The sequence below is a fragment of the Neopsephotus bourkii genome, unplaced genomic scaffold (assembly GCF_033783945.1).
Source record: "Neopsephotus bourkii isolate Nb327-2 ecotype Australia unplaced genomic scaffold, CSIRO-AGI_Nbou_v1 NB_532, whole genome shotgun sequence".
NCBI classification, from domain to species: domain Eukaryota; kingdom Metazoa; phylum Chordata; class Aves; order Psittaciformes; family Psittacidae; genus Neopsephotus; species Neopsephotus bourkii.
In genome coordinates, this window is record NW_026901033.1 from 1,658,376 (window position 1) to 1,685,508 (window position 27,133).

General features: G+C 40.1%; 3 protein-coding genes across 4 annotated transcripts in view; 2 read left to right on the top strand and 1 right to left on the bottom strand.

Annotated features, from left to right (window-relative positions):
• Nucleotides 1-27,133, top strand: part of LOC133210854 (T-cell receptor-associated transmembrane adapter 1) — a 141,286-nt gene that overhangs the window by 44,864 nt on the left and 69,289 nt on the right. The gene's annotated exons all lie outside the window — the stretch shown is intronic.
• Nucleotides 1-27,133, top strand: part of CUNH3orf85 (chromosome unknown C3orf85 homolog) — a 121,939-nt gene that overhangs the window by 9,898 nt on the left and 84,908 nt on the right. The window lies entirely within an intron of this gene.
• Nucleotides 2,141-27,133, bottom strand: part of GUCA1C (guanylate cyclase activator 1C) — a 33,425-nt gene continuing 8,432 nt past the window's right edge. For both annotated transcript variants that reach the window (XM_061350599.1, XM_061350600.1), the window contains exons 2-4: nucleotides 8,169-8,318; nucleotides 5,597-5,684; nucleotides 2,141-2,624 (exon numbers count right to left, since the gene is read on the bottom strand). In XM_061350599.1, coding sequence (XP_061206583.1) covers nucleotides 2,494-2,624; nucleotides 5,597-5,684; nucleotides 8,169-8,318 — 369 coding nt within the window. In that variant the 3' untranslated portion in view covers nucleotides 2,141-2,493. The remainder of the gene's footprint in view (nucleotides 2,625-5,596; nucleotides 5,685-8,168; nucleotides 8,319-27,133) is intronic.

Below are 27,133 nucleotides of genomic sequence, written 5' to 3' on the forward strand. Positions count from 1 at the left end.
TTCTTTCCATACACTCAAGTTGCTTAGATTGGACCATTCTGTTTTAAGTATTGTAAAGCCAATTCTGAAGGACACCACCCTCATGGGATCTAAATACAAAAGCATTAGATGAAGAAAAGTGACTTTTTGAAGTCTGGGTGGGAGAAAACTGGTAGTGGCAATGATATATTAATGTGTCAATGATGAATAAATACAAAACCTTAAAACTTGAACCAGCAGCAGTCTCATACATCATTCTCTCTCTTTTTTTAAAGGATATAAAAGATTAAAATGTCAGAACTATAATTTCAGAACTGTTTATAATGTCAAGTGATGCATGTTGCATACTTTTAGTATATTCCATTGATCAAACCAGATTCTGGGATAATAATTGCAGATGATGAAGCACATTTCATGTGCAAATGGACATGGATTTGAAGTGAATTTGGAAGAAAAATGTTTTCATACTGAAGTCTTAATAATTGTTTCGCTCAAGCTGCACTGATCCATGCACAAATTATTTTGCATATTGCTGATGCTCCTAATAATAATTAATATTAGTGTGATGCCTGCAGGCCACTGTCAGCCAAGGAGAATTTACGATAGAATGTAGTAATCTGATAAAACTTGTTGCAGACTTGAGAGAGAATCAATTCCAACAGAACCTGAGAGAATTACAATTTTCCTTTTGCAGAGACTTCATGCAGCTCTGTTTCAGCTCACAGAATTAATCTCGTTATTTATAAAGTAAGGTTGAGTTGGGTTTAGCCTGGGTTCAGCAGCAGCAGTCGTTTTTCTCCTTCTCAGTAGCTGGTGCAGTGCTGTGGTTTTGACTTTCAGCCTGGGAACAGTGCTGATAACACCGATGGTTTTAGTTGCTGCTCAGTAATGTTTACTCTGACCAAGGACTTTGTGAGTCTCATGCTCTGCCAGGGAGGAGGGGAAGCGGGGAGGAAGCAGAGACAGGACACCTGACCCAAACTAGCCAAAGAGATATTCCATACCACACCATGTCATGGCCAGGATGTAGAACTGGGGGGGGGTTACCCGGAAGGGTGAGATCACTGCTCAGGTCGGGCTGGGTATCAGTCGGTGGGTGGTGAGCGGTTGTATTCTCTCCCCTTGTTATTTCCCTCATCATTATTATCATTGGTGACGGCAGCAGTGGTTTGTGTTATACCTTAGTTACTGACTGCTCTTATCTCAACCCATGGGAGTTACATTCTTTCGATTCTCCTCCCCATCCCTCCAGGAGCAGGGGGGAGGAAGGGCAGGAGTGAGCAAGTGGCTGTGTGGTTCTGAATTACTGACTGGACTTAAACCATGACACTTCCTAAGAAAATTAGGCATAGAATCATAGAATAGTCAGGGTTGGAAAGGACCTTAAGATCATTGAGTTCCAACCCCCCTGCCATGGGCAGGGACATATGTGATCACGCCATCTTTAAATGCCTGTACCCCTAACAGCTACCACCTTCAGAGATAACTGCAACCCAGTTTGAAAGAAAGTAGAAATCTCAAAGAGACTAAATTGCTAAAAGCTTTTGCCCAGGTATCTGGACAGGGCAAAGATACTTGAAGTAGTACTCTCTGTCAGGGAAGGGGAAGAATAATTCAGCTGTTAGACAGCCTTTTTGGCAGAAGCCAGCAGTCCCATCAGTAGGACAAGTCTTGATACTACTTACCTTTTGTCTGATGCAGCTGTGGCAAAAAGCCCAGTGGAAACTAATTGTTTTGAAAAGGAGAGCATACAAACCAAAGGACACACATATCTAGGAAACCAGAGTGCTTACAAAATGATTTGGTTTTATCAATTCCTTGAACTTCTAATTTTACTCTACAAAAACAACAGAACTTCATTCCAGCACTTTCATAAAGGTTAATTTGAAAGAACAGTGGCTGAACCCTGCCAAAACCATCAAAACATCATGTTAGTTTAATTTAAAGATGTAATAAAATCAAAAGTGGTAGACAGCTTGATAGGGAGGATGCACATCTTGAGAACGTTAAGCTGACTGAGGTGTTACCCAGTGAATGTACTCCAATTTTGAGTACTGATTAGAGCAGTTGTTAGGTTAATGCAAACCAGGCTGCATTCTTAACAGATCTGGATACAACACAGTCCTATCTAGAAGATTATGTCCACACTTTAGATGGTAGGTTTAAAAGCCTGTCCTGAAAAGGAGAAATCCACTAACTCCATGTCTTGTAGAAAGATTGCATTTTGTGATATTTTCATGATTTTATTGGTTAGACTGAACACAGTTCATGGAGACCAAATAAGTTATTTGTACTGCGTCAAATAGCTTTTCTATTATATGTGTGGCTGTCACAGTCATTAGTGAGGGAAAGAATAACGAAAATAAAAGGAGGGATATGAAGTCAAGAGTGAAAGTTATTACTCCTGGAGCAGGCTAATCAGTTTTGCCTGGGCAGGCTTTGATGACATCAAAGGTATCACGTATTATCTTCCTTGGAATGATGACAGAGATGCCGCTTCTGTCACCGGCTCCTTCAGATGCTGTGTCTCCTGCCATTCTGTATGACTTTGAGTACGTTGGAAAGGTCAAAATTTTTGGTAATCAACTCCATTAGGTCCTCGTCGCTTTCCACACCAGTGATAAACTCTTCTAAAGTCAGTTCCCCTAAAAGGAATTCACATACTCTTTAGGAACCAAGAAACCCAGAAGTCCCTCTCAATTCAACACAAGACCATTCATGCCAGATTGAATCCCTCAGGAAGGTTCCCCATTCTCTGCTGATAGGCAAATACAGGAAGAGTATTTGCTACTGTTTTCCCACTTTGCATCAGATCCCAGAACTCAAACTCACTTTGTTAAAACAGGTCAAACACAGCTTTCACTGAAGTCTAAGACAACTATGAGTACTCCTAAATGTGAAAAAAGGCACTAACAAAGCCTTGTATCAAGGCTGGATTGAGGTGTGTGGACCAATTCTCACTGAGCTAACTGGAGTTTATCTTATAGCTAGTTTTAACAAAAATTAAGGGCTTATTTTGCTGGGGATTACTAGGATTATATAGAACCATGATAAAATATAGGCAAAAATACCCCTTGTTAAGTGTTTTGATTACATGAATTCATGCAAGCAACTGAAATGGTCATTTAAAAGGTGATTTTTGAGGCCCATGGCAAAATCAGGCAATACCTTGAAAATTACAAGACAACTAAAGGATTTCTTCTATTGAGGAGCAGGAATATTGTTCAACATTCTTTCTCTTTTCCCCCTTCTTCCCTGTCAGCAAAGGCAAAGGCCCCTCCTAGGAATATGTTTGCTTGTATAGTACACAGGAATGTATGTTATTATCTGGTTAGAAGTTATGATAACTGTGATTATTCCAGTGATTACTATTTATGGGGGGACACTTGGAAAAGCTTTATACTTTACTCAGAGAATGGTATAAAGTTTCTTGTTAAAATCACAACAGTGAATGATTTGTCACTGAAATAGGAAATGGCAAGAGGCCAGGCAAAGAGGAAAATAGTTGGATGAGTTAGAGCCCCAGGGTGCAGGGGAGCAGCAATTCAAGTTGCATGCACTTCTGGTGAACACTTAGTTAAATGACTTTTGTCTATTTTTGGATTTAAGTACTCCCCAGAGTACTTCTGTGGTTTGGTTTCTGCCCATGGCAACCTCGGAAACCTCATCTGAGATGAAAAAGGAAAATGATCAGCATTTGAAAAATGTGAAAACCACTTTCTACATGGGCAGTAAAGGTTGCTTCCTTTTCAGTCATATGGGTATCACTGCACTGGTGGACAGGCTTCTATACACACTGCTAAAGTGGAAATACATCATTTGACAGAAATCCTAGCTGTTAGGCCTCAGTGAGAGGAGTAAGACCCTCTCCAGGGGCTGGCATGTAGTATCCTGAGGATGTTTGTGCCTCCTCTTTCAACACCAGTTCCCCTATAACATCATCCCAGGAGCAGAAATGGAACAAGCCATCTCTGTATGCTTGTCTGAGTCCTCCTGCTTTTGCCCCTCATCCCTCTGATTTCTTCTATCCCCTGCACTCCTTATTTCCCATCTCCTTCCCTCTGTATTGCTTTTGACTGAGGTCTCTGGCTGGCTGGGGTTCCTGGACTCATCAGATGTACACGCTGCATCATTTTTGTGCTTATGCAGGTCAACTGGTCTTGAATTCCCTCCTCTTGATCCCAGGCTATATATATATATTTCAAAGTCCCAATACCAGTGTGCAAGCATACCAAATCCACTGCAGTTACCAGGGAGATGTGGTTACACTGGCATACCAAACTCACTGCAACCGTGACAGGTCTCAGATTTCCTGGAGCTAATGAAAATAAATCACAAAGCCATTGGGAGTTTTGTTTTAAGAATTGCTCCTGACAAGTATGGGATTATTTCTTGTATTTTAATGTGCAGAAGGACATTGCAACTTATTTGTCTATTTGCCCTTTTATTTACAAAGAAGCTACAAGGAGCTTAAACTACAAGAAAGTAGCATAGTTTAAGCTAAAATTGGTGAAATTTGTCCCATTCCCCAGGTGACACTGGTCCTGCTGCTTTGCAGCTATTTAAAAAATGGAAAGCAGTTTGAAATGGGAGTATTAGGAAGATAAATCGAATAATTCATGTTCTGGCACTTCATTGCTAAAACGTAAGGCACATGAGTTGTTTTTTCAGCTGATGGTCTAGCTCAGATCCACTTATTGGCAGTAAGCATATGGTCAAAGCAGGAGTCAAAATATGAATAATCACAGAATTTGGGTTAGACACTAGATTATGGTTACATGTTTGTTATTTGGAGTCCTTTGGTTATTTGCCTTCACCCAAAAGATGGGCCAAGCAGGTGGGGAAAAAAATCCTCAATGAGTTATTCACATGCACCACAACATCTCTGTCTATACCCCGATTATATATCACAAACAGCTGTTTTAAAAAGTAACCTTAATGCACTAAATAAGACCAGAAAAATGAACAAACTCCCCCAAAACACCCTAGATTCCTTACTAGGTGATTTTGCTCTGCAGTGCTTTCCTAATATTCCTGATTTGTCAGTGATTGCAGTAACTGATGTTAAACACAACTGCCGGTGGAAGGAGGATTTTCATGACTAGAAGTATGAGGGAAGACATTCCCATCTGCAAGTGTTCCACTAGAAACAACTCTGAAGCAGGGACTTAAAGGTTTGGTTTCCAAATGCAAGTCCAACTGACTCAGTCTAGTTACCTTGAATAAAACCAGTAGCATATGTTAACAGTCAGCCTTCAAGGGACATTAGTTGCTTCTCTCATCCACTTTAGAGGGATTAAGAACAGAAATACACTAAAATAACCTCCTTGATCACACCTTTATTTTTCTGTGCAGAGTACTGGCACTTTGGATGCACAGTGCAAGACCTCCATGTTTTACCCCTATTGCATTGTAACTCCTCTTTCAGATTAACAGAGACAGTTGATTTATTTACACTTCACTGTAAAGCTGAAGCAATATGGGTAAAGAGCACATTCAGGCTTTCTCTTAATCTAATCCAGTCAAGCCTTCAGTAGCATGTTCAGCTCCCCCCTTGATCCCACACTTCCTTATGGGGGAAAATCCCTGCCAGTGCCAACAAAACCTAAATTCTTACCGTCATTGTTCACGTCTATCTTCTGAAATACAATGTTTGTGAACTCTTCAGCAGACATGTCACTGTGGCCATTAATAGCTTGGATAGCCTGAAGGCAGAAAGGGAGAAAGTTCGTTCAGACTCTTTTCCCCATCAAGTTGTGAAAGCAATACCCTGGCAAGTGCAGGATTTGAGATGTGGCTCTTTAGCTCACCAACCCTCTCAAAAATCGCTAAATAAATAGCTGTTTCAAGTAATGAGGATTGGAAATTTAATTAACATAACACAGCCTAATTTCCATATCTCCGAAGGTCTTCTTGAAACCATGGGGCACCCCTGCTCTGCAATACGCTTTAAATTCCACACCGGCATTTTTATCTGGCCCAGGAGAGTTCTGTGTCTTTGGTGAGGGCCCTGTGGTCTGTGTGAGTTGAGTATTGTTTTTCACAGCTGAAAGCACATACATAGAAAACTTCAGTCATTTTTCTATTAAGACATGTTTATCTTTGTAATTACAAATAAAGGCAGATCAGCAGACCTGGAAGCTGAGAGGATTTACTTGTCCTTCAGATAACTTAAGAAAAGATATAGGTAGAAATACACATGCATACATGTTCTGTAATGGGCATAATACAGAATTTCATTATCTACAGCTGGATTATCCTGAGATTGTGTTATGTAAGATAATTCCCCACATGTGCCAGTTGTTTCTTTTAGTATTCCTGATACTATATCAGAATTCATCATATTTAAATAGTTGAATCTGTTTGGCACCGATGTGGAATTCTTGGCCATCACTGTCTGTATCTTACTTTGCGCAAATGAGTTCCAGAAGCCAGCAGAATTTTACAAAGACAGCTACATAAACTTGTTTGTATTAGCAATTCGTACTGTAGATACTTCAGTGTTTTCTGTGTCTGACCATGATGCAGTCTGCAGAAGAAACTTACAGCTCTGCCACAGTTAAATCTGTTGTAGTGTTAAGAGTAAGGCAGGTTCCTGAAGTAGAATGATAGAATAGTTAGGGTTGGGAAGGACCTTAAGATCATCCAGTTCCAACCCCCCTGCCTTGGGCAGGGACACCTCACACTAAACCATGGCACCCAAAGTATTGTATAAGTACCCAAAGTACTTGAATCACTGACTACCACAGAATCACCTTAAATAGTAAACTACAATAACTGGGCTGTGAAAATGCATTAAGAGAGTGCATAGTTGTCTGGAAGGAATTTTGATGGTTGATAATGATCTGCTGGTCTGAAGTTTGCATAGCTGTGTGGAGAAATAAGGATTTAATAGGACTTGCGTGATTTAAATTAATGTCTCAGGTATCATATATCTTGGTGGAGAAGCCTCAGTCAAATGACTTGGGCACGTTTAAGCTAAGATTCTTGTATCCCAAAAGAGAACAAAACACATAGATGTGTAAACTGGTTTTAAAAATGGGTAAATTGAAACCCAAAACTTTACATTAAAAGTATTTTCATTCTCTTTTCGGATAAAGACCAAGACAAAACTGTCACCTCACTGCCTCTGGGTGAAAAAATATGGAGAACACCTGCAAAAGAAAGATGTCGTTAGTCTTAAACAAGGAGAAATCTGGGAGCTGCATCCTCTCCTACCTTTAGAAAGCCCTTTAGAAGGTGATGCATCCACTTTATTTTTTAACCCTGTGGCTTCATGTGGCTCTGGTTCCTTTTAAACTGGGCAGCAGCTCTTGAAAGTCTTTAACAGTGACTAGCCAGGCACCCCCACAGAATCCAGGGGTTTGTTCCTTGTTATATACATATGTTACTTGTTTACTATGCCATTAAATCCCTATTTAGATTTTCTCCTCCCTGCAGCAAAACCTTGGTCTGTAATGAATCCTGAACATTCAGGGAGCAGTATTAAGTCATTTGCATTTGCAAGGAGCCCTACAATACCTTTTGGATGAAAGCAGCTACCGAAGTGCACAACAGTATTTCATGAAAGCAAGTTGAAAACTACAGAAGTAATTTGAAAGAAAGAAATGCACTGCTTTAGTTTTATGGGTTTGAAATGGACCCATTTTCTGCAAAATCTTCTACAATATTTGTGTCCAAATGTCACGGCATGATTTCATGGGAAAATTAAATTTCCCCAACTGAATTTTAAAATAGGGGATTATGGCATTTGCAGTAAGCAAATCTAAAAGCCTTTCAAACAATTAAAATATTAGGATGACATTTATACTGTTTCTTGCAGCAAATTGTGTTTGAGAAGCCAGTCTTCCACAACAGACTGGCACAAACACTTTTAACCACCCGGTTTATTCATTGTGCTGTTGTTCTACCCTGCGTTACAACACCGTTTATCACAATAATGCCTCTCCTGTTTCTAGCTTTTCACTTTCAGTAAAGAATTATATCTGTAGAACTATGGTACTACTTAGAGATGTTTACTTCAATAAGCAAGAAAATAATGGCAGGAGCATCGCTAGTCAGAACAATTCTGGTTTTACAACTGTAAAACATTAGATAAAGTACAGACAATCCATTTACAACACATGATGAAACGCTGTTTCAGAGGCTATACACTATGTCAAATGCTCTTGCTATTGGTCATAACTCACCGTGAATATGCTTACTAGTTCTTTTTTGTCAATACATCCGTTTCCATCAGCATCATATAGCTTAAAATACCATTTCAATTTTTGGTCAATTTTCCCTCGTATAACCAAATTTATTGCAGCTATGAACTCCAAGAAGTCTATAAATCCATCCTAAGAGAGAAAGAGAGAAAAACCTATTTAACAACATTTGTTTTCTGTCCATTCTGGCAATTTCACACAAACAGGTCATCCAATTCACTATAATACACATTGAATTATAAACCACCTTAACATAAAACCTCTTCTGTGGTGTTTAAAAAGGATATGCTCAAGTGGAAGCACTGTAGGGAGGGGTATCAGCACGTTTGTTCTCTGAAAGCTGGGGCTGTGGGGGTGAGGGGCAAATCTGTTCTGAACAATTGTAACTGACATTTTTTTGAGGAGAAGAGAAAGACTTCCACATGTGAAAAAGGGGAGGCTGGGATATGTGGTTTGGGGCTAATGAGATGTCTGCAGCAGAGTTGCTTATATTCATATGGGTACTGCAGAACTATGGATGACTTCCAGTGCAACAAAGCTGTTCCAGGTGTTACCCATCTGAGAGATCTTGTAGTAAGTGTTGTACATGATAACTGATAACCTGGCATGAACCCCAGGTACTGTGGTTTATCCATATGAACATCAGGTCTCTCTGACTAATGCATTCTGCATGGGATATAAAGCCTGCAAGTCGTAAACTAGTTTCTAAACAGTGAGGCTAGGGGTATATTCATAGGGAAAGAGTATTTCAGATCAATTTAATTCCATATTTTCTGCTTCCTTCTCTGAAGCTACTGATGGAGGCCTGTCCTTGACCATGGTCAGGTTCCTCTGTTTCTGTAACAACGTGGTGAGGATGGAAGACACAGTTGCTGAAGTTGGAGAGTATGTGCTCCAGCTGTTTCTCATGTGCATATAAAAAGAATTAACAGCTGGCAAATTTAATCTTGTGATCTTTACATTGGTCACAATCGAGTTGCTTGGAAAACCTTGGAAAGACTGCCATCAGTTTCAGATGGTCCGTGGGTGAGAAGGCTGGATGACTATCTAGTAGGTTTAGCATGTTACTTATTGTCATATATCAACAAGTGTTTTGCCAGTTGAGGTTTTGCAATCAGCAGGCATTAATCTGTCTTTTAGACTGTACTACAATAAAGGGAAAGAAGTTCTGTAGAGATGCCGTGCAACTCATAGCCACACTTCTAGTGCATGTTTTGGTTTCTGTGTAAGGCTGTTTGGCAGAGTGGCACCCAAGAGATAAACCCAATGTTTCAAACACACTGGATTCAAGGTACATGCAGAAATAGTGTGTGTGTAACTGCTGGGGACAGATTCTCTGTGCAGGTTCTGGATTTACTCTGATTGCAATAACAGCAAACACAGCAAAGGCTAAGACACCACTGAACCACTGTTTGGGATGAAATGAAATTTAGCAGTAACTACATGCAGTTTTCAAACAAGGTTAGGTGCAGTATTAAAAGCAGATGCTTTGCCAAAAAAAAAATGTCAGATCACGTACCACAAACTTAATGCATTTTTTTTTGGCACACCAGCTGGAATTTCAATTTTACAAGTATTATTTCAAGAAGCATCTCATCAAGTATTTCACTGGAGGGCAAGGTTCATTTTGCTGATTACATTTCCATCATCTGATTTGATAGATCCATTAAGAATGTGGTTAGATGCGTTTCACATTGCTGCTTTTTTATTGCATTTCATACTACTTATTGAATCTACAGATTAATTTTAGGCTTGCTGGATGCCCATGACCAGATTAATTTTCTTCTTTCTCCTTTACATTTCACTTTGGATCTTTGAAAATGGCATTTTGTTTGCTTTCTTTTTGCATCTGGGCTTCACTGTTGTTGCTGTGACAGAATATCAAAGTCTGGACACAGTAATAATCAGCTTAAAGTATTTGGGTATGTAATTCTGGTCTGGTGAAAGGGACTGCAAACTAAGATCAAAAGGCTTCCACCTCTGAAACTGTAGTTGCCAGGAAAGCCCCAGCCACTTTGTATAGACGTGCAAGGACCACCAGTGACATGTTAACTTTAGCAGCACCAGGAACAGAAACACTGAGAAGGAAGACAGGTTCATCTACCTGATGTGGAACCAGAAGCATTGCACAGAAGCACTGATGAGAAGTGTTCTGGTTTTGTACAGCAAAAAACATACATTGTAGGAAGAAACAATTACATGATATAGAAGGCTATGGCGATCTTTCTGCATGTACACAGAGCTTTCTCAGATAAATACTGTGCTTTTCGCAGTAGCATCCAACAGCCTCAGAATAGTACATTAAATAATGAAAAATATCATTAACAGTAACATATGAAGATCATCCTGTGGTTCTGGGAGTACAGCAAATAATAGAGTAAGTGTGTGATATTATTAAAGGAACACTGCCATTCTGATTTACCCATCTGCTGCTCTATAACCACTCACAATACAAGTATGTAGGTAGGTCCTTATGTGTCTCCAGCGTGCACATTAAAGTAACCATTGAGCATTAGGAAATCACAAGCAAAAGGCTACTATAAAAATAATAAATTATATCATAATAAAATAAAATGAAAAAAAACCCCACCAAAAACAAACCCCAAACCAAAACCACAGCAACATAATAAACTGAGCATAATTATCAGTGGTGGGAGATAAAAGTAATTACTTTTGGAGCTTTACTGTGTCATTCCAAAGGGCATTTCAAATACTTTTATTAAATGGAGCTAATGCAGGTGAAGCTTATTTGCCAGTTTAGGACTGGACAGATTTGTGTGATGAATGTATTTCTTGTCTATGAAGGCTTGATATTCCATGTCTGTATGCTGCTGGCCCTGCCTTTCTTGGCTGCAGCACATCTGGAGGGATGGTGAAGCCCTGCTCCCTTCCCTGCCTGAACAGGCAGAACCTGCTGGGGTAAGCTCACAAAGTATGCCCTCTGGGTATAGTGTAAAACAGGGGGAGAGAAATGTCCTGATGTGCTTCTGAGGAATAGGTAGGAGATACACCAAAACAAAAATGGGTTAAAATGTCTTTTACAGGCCCCAAAGTCTTCTGGACTTTCTGCTTAACTTAGCAGACTTCATAAAAATACACACTTTTCTTTTTAGTCTCTTCATGGACTGACCAGATGAACTTGAACCTTAAGGACGTGTTATGGTTGTGCATGTGCTTATGCCCTTCGATGCTGTGCTTCTGTAACTTGTTCTGCTTTCACTGATGAGTGACTATTGTAAAGCTGATTGAACAGTCTTATTCACAAAACAAAGAAAAGATGGCCCCAAAACTGGAAGGAGAATTTGCTGATGGTATAAAATTTGTCCTCAGTAGCTGTTGCTGAGGACACCACCAATCCTGACCATCCCTGCCCAGGGCTCGGGCCCCATTTCAGTTGTTCATTAGTTACTGGATCACCTGAGGAGAAAGCAATTGAATTTTCTCATCTTATAAGATGCTTTTGCTTTGGAATGTCAGCCTGTGTGCAGCTGCTGGAGGCTGCTCTCTTTTTCTTTGCTGAAGATGGGGATGTGTGTCCTGCGAGGGCAAAGGTGGGCAGTGAAGGATCCTAGCGTTACACAACAGCAGTTAATACTTCGGCCCCAGAGCCGTAGGAGGGCATTATCCTTTCAGTTCCCGGAATAGCGTTGCTAATCTTCACAGGTCCTTAAAAACTCTCACAGCTTCAAACTATTTGAAGACAGATTAAAACTAATTGACTTGTCAGCTATGAATACACCGCTGATGTGAACAGGCGTGGCAGTTCAGAATGAGCTGAACTTGATGTTTTGGCTGCCTTGCTCTAACCTGAGGGTGATTGCCTATCACGGTTGATGCAGTGCTGATGGGACAGCCAGCCGTTTCCCACCACACAGCACAGCCATGCCTTTGGAAAGGGACAAATTCCTTACAAAACCTTAGGATAAATGAATTCATCATCTCTCTTGGAGCACTGAGGACATTACCAAGGATCTACACGCAATAAGCCGTGCCTTCCTTCCAAAATTTGCACCTGAAAAAAAAGCCCTATACTCAGCCGATACCATCTCAACAGGCTTTATAAGGATTAACAGGTGTGCAAATATAGACGGTCTAGGTATTTCAAACCTAGGGGTTAGGACATTAAGCCACTTTCCCACCCCCTGTCTTTCAGAATACTGCTTAAATCTCCTAAGGCAGAGAGAGGACACACAGGTCAAACAGCAGATTACAACAGCTCAGAATAACAGCGAAACTTGGCAGCTAATCCTATGTGCTTCTCTCTCTCTTTCTAGACTCCATTTCAAATATAGCTCTGCTTTCTCTACCCTCAGAAGCCTGAAGAATTCATTTCGCCCCATTTCATCTCCCCCCATTTCCTTGCATTCTTTTTGCTTCTGAAGACTTCCAGCTGTTCCTCAAAGGTTGTATAAGCATTATTGAAGAAATACAGAACTATTTGTGACTCTGTTACTTTGACACATCCCTAAGATCTGATACTGGAATTTGGGGCTTGCAGAGAGCTCCAGATCCCGTACAGGCTGTGGCTGGAATCACTAGTTTTGTAGCTAAACAAAGTTGGCATATGTCATGGAGTGGAGGGATACTCTTGGCAAGCAGTCTGTTAGGTAAGGATGTAGAATGAAGCAGGGAATTAGGAGCTGCAGGTCGTTAAGTGATTTTGTGGTAGTTGCGTACCCACTGTTACATAAAGAGATGAGGCTGTACTGACCAGTCTGTTACACAAGATTCTGCTTTGCCCAGATGAAGAAGACCTGTGAGATATGGAACCTTTGTGTTAGAGGAGCTGGAAATACAGAGTCAACTGTGTCCTGGCTCTCAGGCTTGTAGGCTACCCTGGTAAAACCTGGTGAAAACCAAAACGTTAAGGTGAGAAACAATTCTATTTCTTTAATATTAGCAACTACTCCCCAACTCCTTGCCATCACTCATGATTTTCTTTCAAGATTACTGGAAAAGGAGGGAGATAAGGAAGTCACCAAGGTATCAGGCTGGGTCCTGTGTTCAGCCTGCAGCATGGCACAGCAGTGCCCAGGAGGGCTCTATTGAAGGACCTACCCCTCCGTTGTCATCTCCAGGATGATGGAGGTCAGCTTTCTGCACTGTAATTTGGAGCCTCTACTTGTGCTTTTCGGAGCATCTTTCCCAAACAAAGCAGTAGGCAAGAGAGAGAAGGCTGAAAAATGCAGCCATGACCACATGAGACATTTTTCAGCAAATTTCTTGCTGACAATTCCAGGATATTTTTCTTTGATAAACCAAAGGATGTATCAGGCCAAGCCTCCAGGAAAACCACTTTGAATACATACATGCCTTCTAGTGGCAAAATGCTCTATTTGGCAGATTATCTTGGATGCTCCTAGATAATGGGTTTAGGAATTAATGTCTCATGGAGTGTTGCAAGAAGGCTTCTAGAAGTTAAACACGTACACCATCATTCCCCAAAGTACTTGGTATTATCAGATAAAGGGCCTCAGGAAAGGAAAAAGGTAATAGAGAGACTATTGTCTCTGCCTTCTTTTAGTAGGCATTTTACCTCTGTAGAAACCAGGAGATTATAGATCATGTTTTGTCACAGGAAAGCAAGTACCAGTTTCTTGGCATTACAGGAGTTTGCAGCTAAGTTGGTTAAAACAGATTTTGTCCAATTTCTGCTGCATCTTTTCTGCAGTTATTATTTCCAAAACGTGGTTCACCAACATCGCTGTCATTAACAAACACATGGATCACAACTGCGTGTCTCCAGGTGTTTCAAAGCAACACGGAAAAGATAAAGGTGAAAAAGAAGAAAATATAAACCTGGAGTAGCCTCTGACTGCTCTATTTGTAATTAGCAAGGAAATAAACAGAAAAAGAAGGCAGTTGCACTTGTACAAAAATACTTAAAATTGCTTTTAAAAAAAGCACATTCCTGAACTGTTTTTCATTAAAATTACTTTCCCCTTTGTCTACATCATCATTTAACAAGTAGAATGTGAAAGTAATTATGATTAATTACACAACGCTAATCTTCACTGCCTATTCACGTAATGTGACAAAAGTACAGCGTTGGCTGGTAATGGTAGTAATATGTTCCAAGCGCTTTGTAAGCTTAGCGAAAGCTGTGGAGTACGTGCTCACTTGCTTACAGGTAAAATGAAACTGTCAAAGAAACCCTACACATGTTGTTAGGAAAGTGTAATTGCTCCAGTTTAATGTGTAATTGTGGGCACTGAGTAACTGCAGAGGAAATAACTCTAAATCTGTTCTTTTGTTTTAAAAACAGGGAGCGTAGGGACAGCACAATTCAGTGGGAGACTCTGTTGATGATTGCTTTTAGATAAAATTGAACTTCATTCCTTCATATTCCTCCCTTTCTATTCCTCCCATTGAGTTTTGCTGCCCTTTTCTCTGCGGGACATTGAGTAAAAGTGTACACAAGTTTAATTCATGTTAAAGAAAAAAAAAAAAAACAAGGAAAAACTTTAAGCCAAAGAATCACTTGACCAAACCTTTAGGTTTTTATTTTCAGTAGTTTTTATTAGTTACTAATTTTTATTGTCAATAGATTTTGCAACATAATTATCCATACTCAATATAGTGATTCAGTTTCCCTAAGTCTCTTGTGCAGTGTGGTTGGCATTAGAGCTTCATACAGGACCTATGGGCTGGGCTGTCTTAACCTGTGGATCTTAGTTGCTGGGTCCAGGTGTGAAAAAGGGGACTCCTGATAGCCAGCTACCACACTGTTGGTGAATGGACTACATCTGCCCTTACACCACATACAAACTGTGTCTTTTGGTGTGCTCTACAGTGTGGTGGGCCTGCTGCCCAAGTGCGGCAGATCTCTACTGTAAATACAGTGAGCCTGGACACAGTGCACACAGATGGCAAGGAAAGAGCTATTCAACAAGGAAGGAGCACTCCATGGTGTGCACTGTGAATACTGCTGCCCCATCATATAGCTTAATTCAATCCAGCTAAGCACCAAGACTGTGATGCAAGGAAAATTCATATGGAATATTACTTCATAGAACTTGTCTATGTTAATATTTCAAAATTCTGTTTTTAAAGCCAAATTCATTGGACATTCAGATTACCCTCTTTGACACAAAAAAAATCCAACCCAAAGCAGGCCATTGAATTCTGCAACGCTGTAAGAGAAATCTGAGACAGACCTCACTTTAATATCCCATGTAAAGAAGCAGCCTTCCACACTTGGTGGTGCTGTGCCACTACTGGGGAATCTGGTCTAAAACTTTTAGATATGTGTACCGTCAAACCCTGGAGTCAAGAACTCAACTGTACTGACATTAAGCAAGTGATGATTTTAATGATAATGTTAACATAGGCTTTTAGCTGGTAATGACACCTTATTACAGCCTAAGTTAGTACTGTCACAGGAGTCCTGTGCCAAACCAGTAGAAAACAAAATTGAGATTGTGAAATTGCACCAATAACTGTGGGAGGCCCTTACTAAGTAATAGATTTTTATTTTTCCTTAAACCACTATGTAAAATTGGATGTAAAAAAATTCTAGAGGTAGTTAAGAAGTAGAACAAAGACATTCTTTAAGAGCCTCTGGAAATAAATAGTGTTTCATGGAACAAGGTGAAATAGTCGCGAGTCATGGTTTCTATTCCATGGCATTTTTGATAAGGCTACAGTACCTTTCAAAGGCAATTAAGCATTCTTAAAAATAACTATAACTACACTGCCTTGAACACAACAAAGTATAATTTAACCTCCTCCTTATTTACAGCAATCAGGCTAGTTACTATGTATTTGAGTAATTTTATGCAACATTACCCTAGATTAAGGAGAAGCAAATGGGTTGGCTGTGGGGTTTTTTCTTGCTTTTGTTGGATTTTGTCTGAAACAAACAGGAAAAGGATTTGTACATGTACATGTCAAATCCAAAACGCCCCAATATTACGGGAAGTAAGAGGTGTAGATTTTTGTTTCTTCTGACAGAAGAATTCTTTCTGGTTAAGAGATGCTCTGATTCTTATTTTCTTCTAGCCCTTTGTTTAGAATCAGATTGTATTATTTTGGACACACAGGCTTTTCCTGCTGACGGTACAATGTGATAGGTATGACTGTCATGAAAAGAAACCAAGTTTTCTAAGTAGTTCTTGTTGTGGAGTCTAACTAGAAGCAATTGTGAGACTGAAAAAGGATTCAAAACCAGAAAAAGCAAGAGTTCAACTTCTCTGGGCAAAGTGGAAGTGCTATCCACATGTGCTGATACAACCCAAGAACCACGGAAAAGGAATAGCATGAAATATAGCATGCTTTGTCAAAAACAATAGTAGCCCCTTAGTGTAGTGTGCAATACAGATGTTGCTGCTGCAACCTTACTGCCTTGGTTAAGGTGGCTGATTAGAGTAAACTAAGAAAAGTGTACTTATCCAGAGAGTCACTTGAGCCTGAAGACATACCTAAAATGATGCACACAGCTGCACTTATGTTTGCACAACTATTTAAAGACTTAGGATATAAAAGGAAAAAGTTCAGGAAAGTTTGGGAAAATATTTCTATAATTATCCTTCTCTCTCACTTTGCTTTGAATAGCTATTAACTATTGCACCCAAGTCTATTGCATCAACTTTGGTAATGCCTACAAACACATAAGGATGCTGCGAACAGTCTAAGCAGTTCCTTAGGCAGCCTGTCAATTCATATCACAGCCGCTGTTCCTGGTCTTGAGGACACATCACAGCAAGACAATCTGAGAAAGGAAACCCAACTGAAGATCAAATTTTGCAGCAAACGAGAGTTAGCAGGGATGCCTTGAGCCATTATAATTAATCCCACAAGAGGTGGAAACACTTAACACTTAGGTTCCATGTAGTGTTTGAAGTATGGCTTCAATGGCAGTCATTTTATTTCCTCTTTTAAAAGCAATTCATGCCCTCAATAAGAACGTGGAAGGCAACTGCCACCTAGTGCTAGGTATCCATTGCATAGTTTAGCCATGTCAGTCTTTAACAAATCACTGTCTTCAGTCGAATCTCTTGCAACTAATTGCCTCATATTGATGAAAATAATACTCCTCTGTCTCTCACAATTCTTAAGAAGGGGAAGACAGTGAAGGGAGAAAACAACTGAAAGTCAAATAAAAAATGAATTACATTAATCACCAAAACATCTCTGAAAATATTACAACTTCCTGTGAACATTTACACTTCGAATATGAGGTGCAACCACTGCTTTCATAGAGAATTTCATGGCCAAATAATTCACATTTCCTTCTGCTATAATACTTTGCTACTCCCATTCATGCCCCTATAACAGGAGAGGATAACATCTATTTGTAGCCAGAACACAGAATCAGATGATGAAAAGTGTGCCTGAAAATCTGAACTATACAGACACAGCAGGACAGTGGGGAAGGAACTAGGATGAGGAAAAAAGGATTGGTGGTCTGTCTCCCAACGTTTGTCAGCATTGTGCAAAGTACAAGGAGTGAAGGGAAACTCTTATTCTTCACGGAAAGGAAAAGGAAAAAAAAGATTATCACTATCTGATACACATTAAGCAGCCTGGTGCAACTGTGTTCTTTAGGTTTTAAAATAGATTCCTTTTAAAGTCTTTCTTATAGCTCTAATATGCATAACAATGTCAGATGAACTCTAGTTTATCCCAGAACTACTTTACATTTTAAATGAAAAAGCACAAACTAGAAAGATGATTGAAGATGGACATCATCTGGTGGTCCCTCATCAAAGATCTCTTAAGCTTTTTGCTGTGGAGCGTCCATTTTTCTGCGTCTATCAACTGTATCTGTGCATACGAAATGTAGCAGAAAATGCTGTTCTCTGTTGAGGACTGTCCGATGCTTTATAAAGTCTTACCAGAAAATCCTTTAACTTGCATGATTTTCCTTTGGTACCACATACCTATTAATCTCCTTTATTCTTCACAGTATATCCTACCTGTTAAAATCCAGTTTTCTCACAAAGCAACAGACACTTAATCCTGTAGTCAGTTTCAATTAATGCTAAAATAAGCAATAAGAGAACAACAACAGCAGTATCCCATTTCCAGCACATCCCTTCACATGTTGAATGGCTATGCAAACGTTTTCCTTCACAGGTCATAAGAACACAATCAGTCAGTATCAGTTCTTAAAGCGTTCAATTTTGATTTCCTATGGTGACAAAGCCAGTAGAAGTGGCTGACAATGATTTTATAGGATGTGTGTTGAATAGCAGCAGTGCTGAGTATAGAATGCTTCATTTGTTCTGTTCAAAGAGCAACTGACACTTCCTATATATTATGGCTACACCAGACATTATTTTTCTAGATATACTCTCTCCTTTAACATTGGAGTAACCTCATTTTGAAGGATGTAATCTCTCTGAAATATGAGGCATATTCTCAGAAAACCCAATATACATCAGTATACTTGACAACCACTGAAGTATTTTAGATAAACATAACAGTTTCCTCTCTAAAATTCATTGTTAGGCTGCATGAACTAGGACTGCATGACAGTTATGTGTGGACCGAGATGCAGAGGGAATAAAAAAAGAAGACATTCAGCTTATTCATATGTGGTTGCAGCTTTTTCAGCTTTGTATTACAAATAGCTTGAGTCAAGGAGACAGAGAATTTGTCCATAAAATTACCTAACAAAGGGAATCTTTTAATAAATGAACCCTGTTGCACTTGTATTTTACTAAAAATGCTATTTCGAAGGCTTTTATTGGAAGCTGTGCCAAAAGATAAACCCACCATTTATTATATCACCAATGCAACCGCATGAATAATACGTACAAGTATTACTGTACCCGTAATGAATAAAACACTTGCTTAAATGCTGGTTCCTGTACTCCTTGTGGTAATCTCAAGTAAAGTTGACTTTACAATTACAGTTCTGAATGTTCAGCATCTTTATTTTTCACTGGAGCTAGGAATGATGAACAACAACTTACAAACTTCAGCAGCATATTCCTTTATTTAATTATTAGCAAAGCATCCCACAGACGTCAAGGAAGTGATGTAAAGTCTTGATGTAGAATCCTTGCTTTTAAGAAATGTGGAAGAATTAGACATCTGCATGCTTGGTGTATAAAGTCATTTAATTATGAAACAGCTAGTGGTCTGAACAAGAGACATGCAGAAATGGTTAGCATTTATTTAGTATGTTCCTGAGAAGAAAGCTTTTAAAGGATATAGCCTGCATCACTGGTCTCCAGTAGACACAGGCACTGCTTGGAAGCAGCTTTTATACATTAGGCAGGTGCACTCACGGGGCCAGAGGCATGAATACCTGTGCAGTACTATGTCACAAATAAACATGCAAAATCACTGAGTTCAAGAAGCCATACAGCAACAGTAGCATTGCCTCTTTGGCACGATGAGTTAGTGCAATGCTCCGAGCTTATATGGTCTGCCTGCTGCCAAGACCAGTGGTAACCTCAGTTTGTGCCTGTGAATAGTGCAGTGAAGATGTATCCTCCCTGTTATACCTCTGCTGACTATAATCATGTCCAGGAGTGGGGAGCTGAACTACTCCATTATCTCCAACCTAAAGAAATCAAGGGAATGATAAGGTTTGTCTTGTAACTGCATACCTGTTGATAATTCCTTTTTAACTGTTTCCAACTGTCGAGTTGTCTTTTGGTTTTGTTTATTTAATGGAAATCCTAAGTAGGAGAAGGATGTCTGTAACAGACTTCATCTGGAAGCAGCAAGTCTAACAAGGAGGTGAAATGCAATTCAAACTGTAATGACCACCTTAAGTCCCACTGCTATCCTAAGAAGTTAATATTCCAGACCTTACCTGTTAGTTTTTAAGCTGGGCATACATGAAACACAGAGGAGAAAGTCTGTGCACCTTTTAAGAGTGTTTTATCATGTTATTTTATGAGAGAATACGTCCAAGCAAGGATAACCCCAACACAACTCAAGGACCATTAGGCTGCTGTAACTGGAATTATGGATTAATCTGAGGCCTAACACTTTAGCACAACTTTATGAGCATTTGTGAGAAAACAGAAGCCTACATGAGAAAAGTGTATTTTATGCTGTAAGTAGAAAAACTCATTAAATCATCCAACTTTTCCAGAATGAATTTCTTTAGATTTAGATCAACTGCAAACTAGCTCCCAAACGATATGCTTTTTAGCTCCAGCAATAGAAGTCATAACAATTTTAATCCGTAAAAGCCCCACTGTTAAGCCATGGTATGTTCTGGCCACAAGAAGTTAGATATGGAAAAGATCAGGTCAAATATATACCTATATCTATATACATATATGTGAAAGTCAGCTGGGGGAAGCAGGGAAGAAGGATCAAGTTTGCTAGCTGTCTAGCTAAACAGCACTTCTATATAAAATGTACTAATAAGAGAAAAGATATGATTTCTATCAAGAAGTTTTATATACTTCACCACCCGCTGGGATAATGGCCCCTTTATTAGAAAGCAACAAGCAGACAAGAATGCAACAGCAAAGGAAATAAAATCTTGACCTACAAACCTGAGATGCTGCTGTACAAAGCTGAATGCAAGCAAAAATTCAAATGACCAAATTATGTCTGAATTTGTGCATTATGCATGCAACCATTTGCATCTCAACTTCTGTGGCTTGGAGATGAAAGATTATTATCTGTTTAATATTGCATTGTGCCTAAATGTTCTACGTAATGTCATGGAAGGACAATAACCCCTTATTTGTACAATCCTAGCTGATATTTCAGAGCTTCCAGTCAGCCATCCATTGACGACCCGTTACACATCTGTACTTAACTAAAAACATTTTTCTGTATCAAAGCCTACCATTCTGCCAAAAACCCTGGGGAGGAAAAAAAGCTGTAGGGAATGGTATAGGACAAACAGTGAGTGTACAGAATAAGGAGATCCTTTTATTTTACCTCATTAGTAATGTACAATGTTCCTTTCTCCTGCCCTGAGAGGCTGGGCTGGTGCCACTTTATTCTTAATTTAACCACATAAAAAGTGTCATATCCATGTACTTGAAAAGTGTTGATGCTTGTTATTTCTGGAAGTATATTTTAAAAGACAGTGGACAAGGGGTAATGATTTGAAACTGAAAGAGTAGATTTACGCTAGATATTAGGAAGAAGCTCTTCACTATGAGGGTAGTGAGGCACTGGCACAGGGTGCACAGAGAAGCTGTGGCTGCCCCATCCCTGGCAGTGTTCAAGGTTGGACACAGGCGCATTGAGCAACTTGCTCTAGTGGAAGGTGTCCCTGCCCATGGCAGGGGGGCTGGAACTGGAGGAGCTTTAAGGTCCCTTCCAACCCAAACCAGTTTATGATCAGTTTTGGTAATAAAGGAAAAAAAATACATAATTAAACTTACGAAAACAGAGTGTTTTCACTAGTGTTAGAATAGAAATCAAGGTTGTACAATAACAGAAATGCAATCATTATACTGAATAGGGTTAAAATAGAACCATTCTGTAAAGCTCTGTAAAAAGTTGTCATGGGCTCAGAACATAAATCCTACAACTTAAATTGTGCCTTTCCATTTTTTGTTCTAAATAAAAATCTCTGCTGGTCTCAAGTATTCCAGATTTAGTTCTGTTTGGCTGACATCCTTCCCTAGCATGGTTGATCCTCACAGTACCTGACAAACCTTTACAAGCATTCATAGGCTAGTGGGCAACATAGATTTCTGAGCTTTCTTGCACTCTGGCTTGATTCCCAGATTCCCAATTGCTCTATTGTTTAATACTCATTTCTCTACATAACTTTTCTTTGCCCTTTTTTTAAACAAAATTTTTGTTTTGCTTTGTTTTGCCTCATTTTTCTTTTAACTTAGAAGCTGATCTGCAGGTTGGGATGCCCTTGCTGTAACCGCAGATCAACTCTGCATTACACAGAGAACGGAAATATTCAGTAAACCTAGGTATGAAACACCTGGAGAAAAGAGAATATCCATAGGGACCGGGAGAGGTGCTATACTAAGACCCTCCAAGAGGTGTTCAATCACTATATATGTGCTAGTTTTGAAAAGTCCTTAGCTGTGAAGGCTGGCAAATGCATAGATTTGCTCTACTTGAGTGGCCCGGTCCCTTTTTGGTAGATGGTGAGGTGCTGGTGCTGGACAGACACGACCCTCTTTGGCAGAGAGACTGCTGTTCCAACCCACCCAGTTTGCTGTAATCAAGCAGGCCAACCCACATTGCTCTAATATCTGTGTCCCTGAGCATTACAAAATAGAGACATGGGAGAAGACAGCAGGAAGAAATGCTTTCTCTTGTAGTGACTATACAGCCATACCTTGCTGTCCCCCAAGGACAGCTGAATGGTGTGATGGTTAGCAATGTGACGGGTGACTGATCAATTTTCATGCAAGACTGAATTTCTGGTCATTTCCCCTTTTCCCCATTGTTTAACCTTGACTGATCTTGGTTTATCTGAGGAAAATGAGGATGGAGACAATGACAAGGTAAAGTTCAGAAAGATGCAGCAAGAAAGTTCCTGGTGAAAAACTTTGTTCAGTTACACATCTTTCAGGATGGTGATCCTGACAGCCACATTGAAAACACAGCATGTTCTGCAGCTGCACAGTCCTCATGCAGCTCCTCTGTTCTTCACACTAACTGTCCCAACAGAAGTCTTAAGCGCCTCCCTCTGACCCAAGCATCTGCTTTCAACTTCTTGTAAGAAAAGTTGCTTTGCTATCTGGCAACTTGATCACTTCATAGAATCATAGAATAGTTAGTTCATATAGGAGTGTGATAGCCTGCATAGCAGCGGGACACAACTCTGAAACACCAGATAGAGAAGTAACAATTAGCCTAGTTCCCTATCAAGAATCAACTGATAAGTGCATTAAATACAATTTTCCTTACTGCTGGTCAGTGCTGTAGCCCTGCTTTTTATTTTTCAGCTTGCAGGAGCTGAATTCCTTCTTCCTCTGTAAGGTCAGGGATGGAGTTATTTAGCAGTAATAATTCTGTACTGTTCAGTGTCTATACAAGGAGGTTTGGTGCTGAGTACCTCATGAAAAGTGGCAACCTCCCTCCAGCCTGACTTAAGCCAGAAAGCAGTCAGTATCTTATAGGGTCAAGCTGTTCTTGAGGACTCACATTCTCTTAACAGACTATGCTACAGCTCTCCCCACAAGGACATCATTAAATTTAACACCATATACCTCAAAATGTGGCACAGGAGTAAGAAAGCTTGCACACTTACTCCTCAAGTGCCCATGAACTTCTGAAGACTAACCAGGAAGACATGGCCATTGTTTAACTTGAACTGGTCCAGCAGGCAAAGAACATACAACAAACTGGGTGTGTTGAACACTTCTGAACCCCAGAGCTGCTGTGTGGTCCTGATGTCTAAGGAGACTGGGGACACATCTCATGCGGGCATCTTGTTTACAGGCAAGTGCTGGCTGGAGGAGTAAGAGTGAGTGAAAAGGAAGTGAGAGGAAGGGAGGTGAAAGGAAAGACAAAGACAAGCCTCTTGGGTATGTACAGTGTGACAAAAACCCCTGAGTTTTCTCCTTCAGCCATCATGCTCTGCTCTTAAATGAGCAGTCATTGCATCAAACACCAGAGAAAGACAGGGCACCAGGAACATAATCGAGCATGCTGCAAACTTTACATGATATGACTTAGGTTAAGAACTGTCCATCTGTAGCACATTCTTGCATCTTTTCACATGATATGCAGTCCTTGCTCACAGGATCTCAATTGGGCATAGGGAACTTGGGAACTGCTCACATCTACTGATTCCTCTCCCCTCTCTCCTACTTTTGCCCCGAAAAAGCACACATTTCTTCTGCTGCTTGCTTCCAAGTAGCAATTCTTGGGGAAGCGTACTCATGGTGACTGAGAGATATGAGAAAGAGACCACTTCACTGACTTAAAGATGGGGCCGTAAGAGACAGACCTTTTTGTCAGATTTTGTGCTTTCTGGTAAAATAATTTAGAGAAGAGTGTTAAATTACAGTTGAAATAAAAATGATTATAAAGTAATACCTGTTTGCAGGATCCCTTTAATTTAATAACAATAACCAAAATACCTGCAAAAGACAGCAAAAATACCTGGGGAAAAAGCAATCTGATTTACAGTTCAGTCTCACAGCATCCCTCGCCTCTAGTAGGGGACTGAAACAGTACAGAATAGCTGATATTACACCTGACAAAAAAAGGAAGGTGGGTTTTATGAGGCACAAAAAGGCTAAAACTTATAATCCACAGCATAGTCTGACACCACTTAATAAACTCACAGACAAAGTGTGTGCTGAGATAATAGAAACACCACAGAAATTGCCTGGTTTAGAAGCCAACGGCAATGGAGAATTTCTACTTTTACTAATAAAAACAGAAAAATTCGTAACAACATGGAGCAGAACTGAAGAAATTAATAAATCAAAGCCATTTCACAGAACACCGAAACAATGGGTACAGGGACCAGCTTGTGTATAGGAAGCCCAGTGAAGCAATTCCAAATGAGTTCCCTGTAGCAAACTGAATGATGATGAAAGATGAAGATAAATTACAGTATCTATGGAGATCTACATTAGGGATGCCAAGAAGCTTTCTGGAGTCTGCACAATATTCTGGGAATTAAGAAGATATAAACAGGCAACAGCAGGACTATTTACTTGCACTGAAAATGACAGTCCTGTAATAAAGAAGATTGCTGGTTTAAGGACAGACTGGTGCTAAACTGCACCGGCACACAGAATACACACACTTCAGGTAAAGCAAAACTGACTGTAGGGAAACAAGGGAAAAAACCCAGCAGATTCATTAGTCCTGCTCTGAAAATGGTATAACATCTGTTTGGTTTTGAAGGGGATGATATAATTTAGGTTCTTTACAAGTGTCTTTGGACAGAGTTTGACAACAGAAGTTGCTCTTTTTTTCAGCGGACAAACCCCAAACTAAAACCCTACCATACTTCACAGAAGAATGATCAAGAACTACCTTGATATGAAAAATGGCAGTAAAGTAAAATAATAAAGATGACATCCTCTTTCTCTCTTGTGTGCTGAGAAAGCAGCAGTAACTCAGCTGTAGGCAGCAGATACTAAATCCCTGTGTTGTGAAACAAGGAGGTCACACATCTTTCCACTCAGATAGATTCAGCTGATTGCTACCCATTTGAAGTGCAAGACAAGAAAAGACAACTGCTAGGGCTTGAAGGGGCCAATGCCAAGATTAAAATGCATCTGAATAGAAAGCTTATCTGCAGATTTTTATCTAAATTCCTGTCATCTTTGCCAGTTAACCTTCTGTCATTTCCTCTTGATTTTTGAATCCTCTGGCTCACTCCAGCTCACTCCCTTTGTCCTTCCATAGCAATTTTCTCCTGGCTGTTTGCTCTGAAAAAAATGCCCTTTTTCACCCTTCTATGACTCAGCTTGTGCTTCTGGACTTTGTCCTGTTTCTCTCTTCTTCCATCCCCTTTCACTGCACGGCTCTGCTATCAGATGCTGGATCTGACCGGTGCCAAGTGCGTACAAAGATCTGCTACTGCTCATTTCAGTTGCAGAGGTGAGATGCAACCAGAGAAAGCATCATTGCAGGCATTTCCATGTCCCTGCCTAGCCAGCTGACTTCAGAGCATAGTTTTCTTGCCCCTATCCTGCCATCTCCCTCGATTAATTCCGTTGCCAGTTGCTCACAGGCACATGGCTACTCCTCAGCCCTAGCCAGCTTCAGTCCATTTATGTCTATTAAAGTAGATGCAATCTTCCTCCAGGTCAAGCAGACAGGGTGGGATGTTTTTGGAGGGACTACCTAGGTGGCCCATCTGGACAAGATATAAAGTTGTATAAAGAGGAGGTTAAGCTGTGTAATACTGCTTTCCTCTTTCTCTGCTTGTCACAAGGAGAAGGACCAAGCCAGCTTTTCCTTCTCCTGTATTTTTATCAGGATGTAATTTGCCTTTAAGGACTGTTTTCCTCTCCTTCATAAACCAGAAAGATTTTGCCCTGATAAGTCTCTAGTAGGACTCAACCTCCCATTTCTCCACCTTAGAGGAAAGAACTCACCAAATTCTCGCTAACTCAAGCACAGGAATAAGGAAAACAGAAGTCATTGCTATCCTCTACGGCATTTTAACCATGGCATCACAGTAAAGCATGTGGGAATATACACACAAGTCCTTAATTACTCTCTCATTGAAAACACTGATCAAGCACTCGAGCAGGTTCCTTAGGTCACGGTCACATTCCTTGTGTGCCTGCTACTATATTCCCACAAACAGTGGACTGCTTGGGTTTGCCTACGGGCTTAAAACTGAACAGAAGGCAGCAACCATTTAATAACACATCTATAGAAGCCTATTATGTCTGCTTTACTTCTGTACTACTGCTTCATTATTCCTGACGTGGAGATTATGAGCCTAGCACAATGATACATGTCCTGGTGATGAGATAAGCAATTGTGCTTATCTTAGTTGTGCACAGTCTAGCCTAGGCTCTTTTTCTGTCATTAAACTAACCCTTTACAGATGTGATTTTGTGGGTGTCGTTAGCTACACATGCTAGGGTGAACTGGTATCTATAAATAAGCAGCAGACCATGCATAATGAAATAACAAGCCTTACGCTTCCCACAGAACCATTGGTAGTACATTTGTTTTCATTTTAATGATTATGGGAAATGCTCTGAGATAACGACTTTACATTTGCTATTTGGAGTTAAAAGGCTTAACACAATAAAGGCCCACTCCTGAAGCCATTATTTTCATCCAGGTTTCTAGTTGCAGAAGGAATGCATCCTCCTTTGTCAGGAGAATCATAGAATAGTCAGGGTTGGAGAGGACCTTAAGATCATCCAGTTCCAACCCCCCTGCCATGGGCAGGGACACCTACCACTAAATCATATCACCCAAGGCTCTGTACAACCTGGCCTTGAACACTGCCAGGGATGGAGCATTCACAGCTTTCCCGGGCAACCCATTCCAGTGCCTCACCACCCTCATAGTAAAGAACTTCCTCCTTATATCCAGTTTAAACTTCCCCTGTT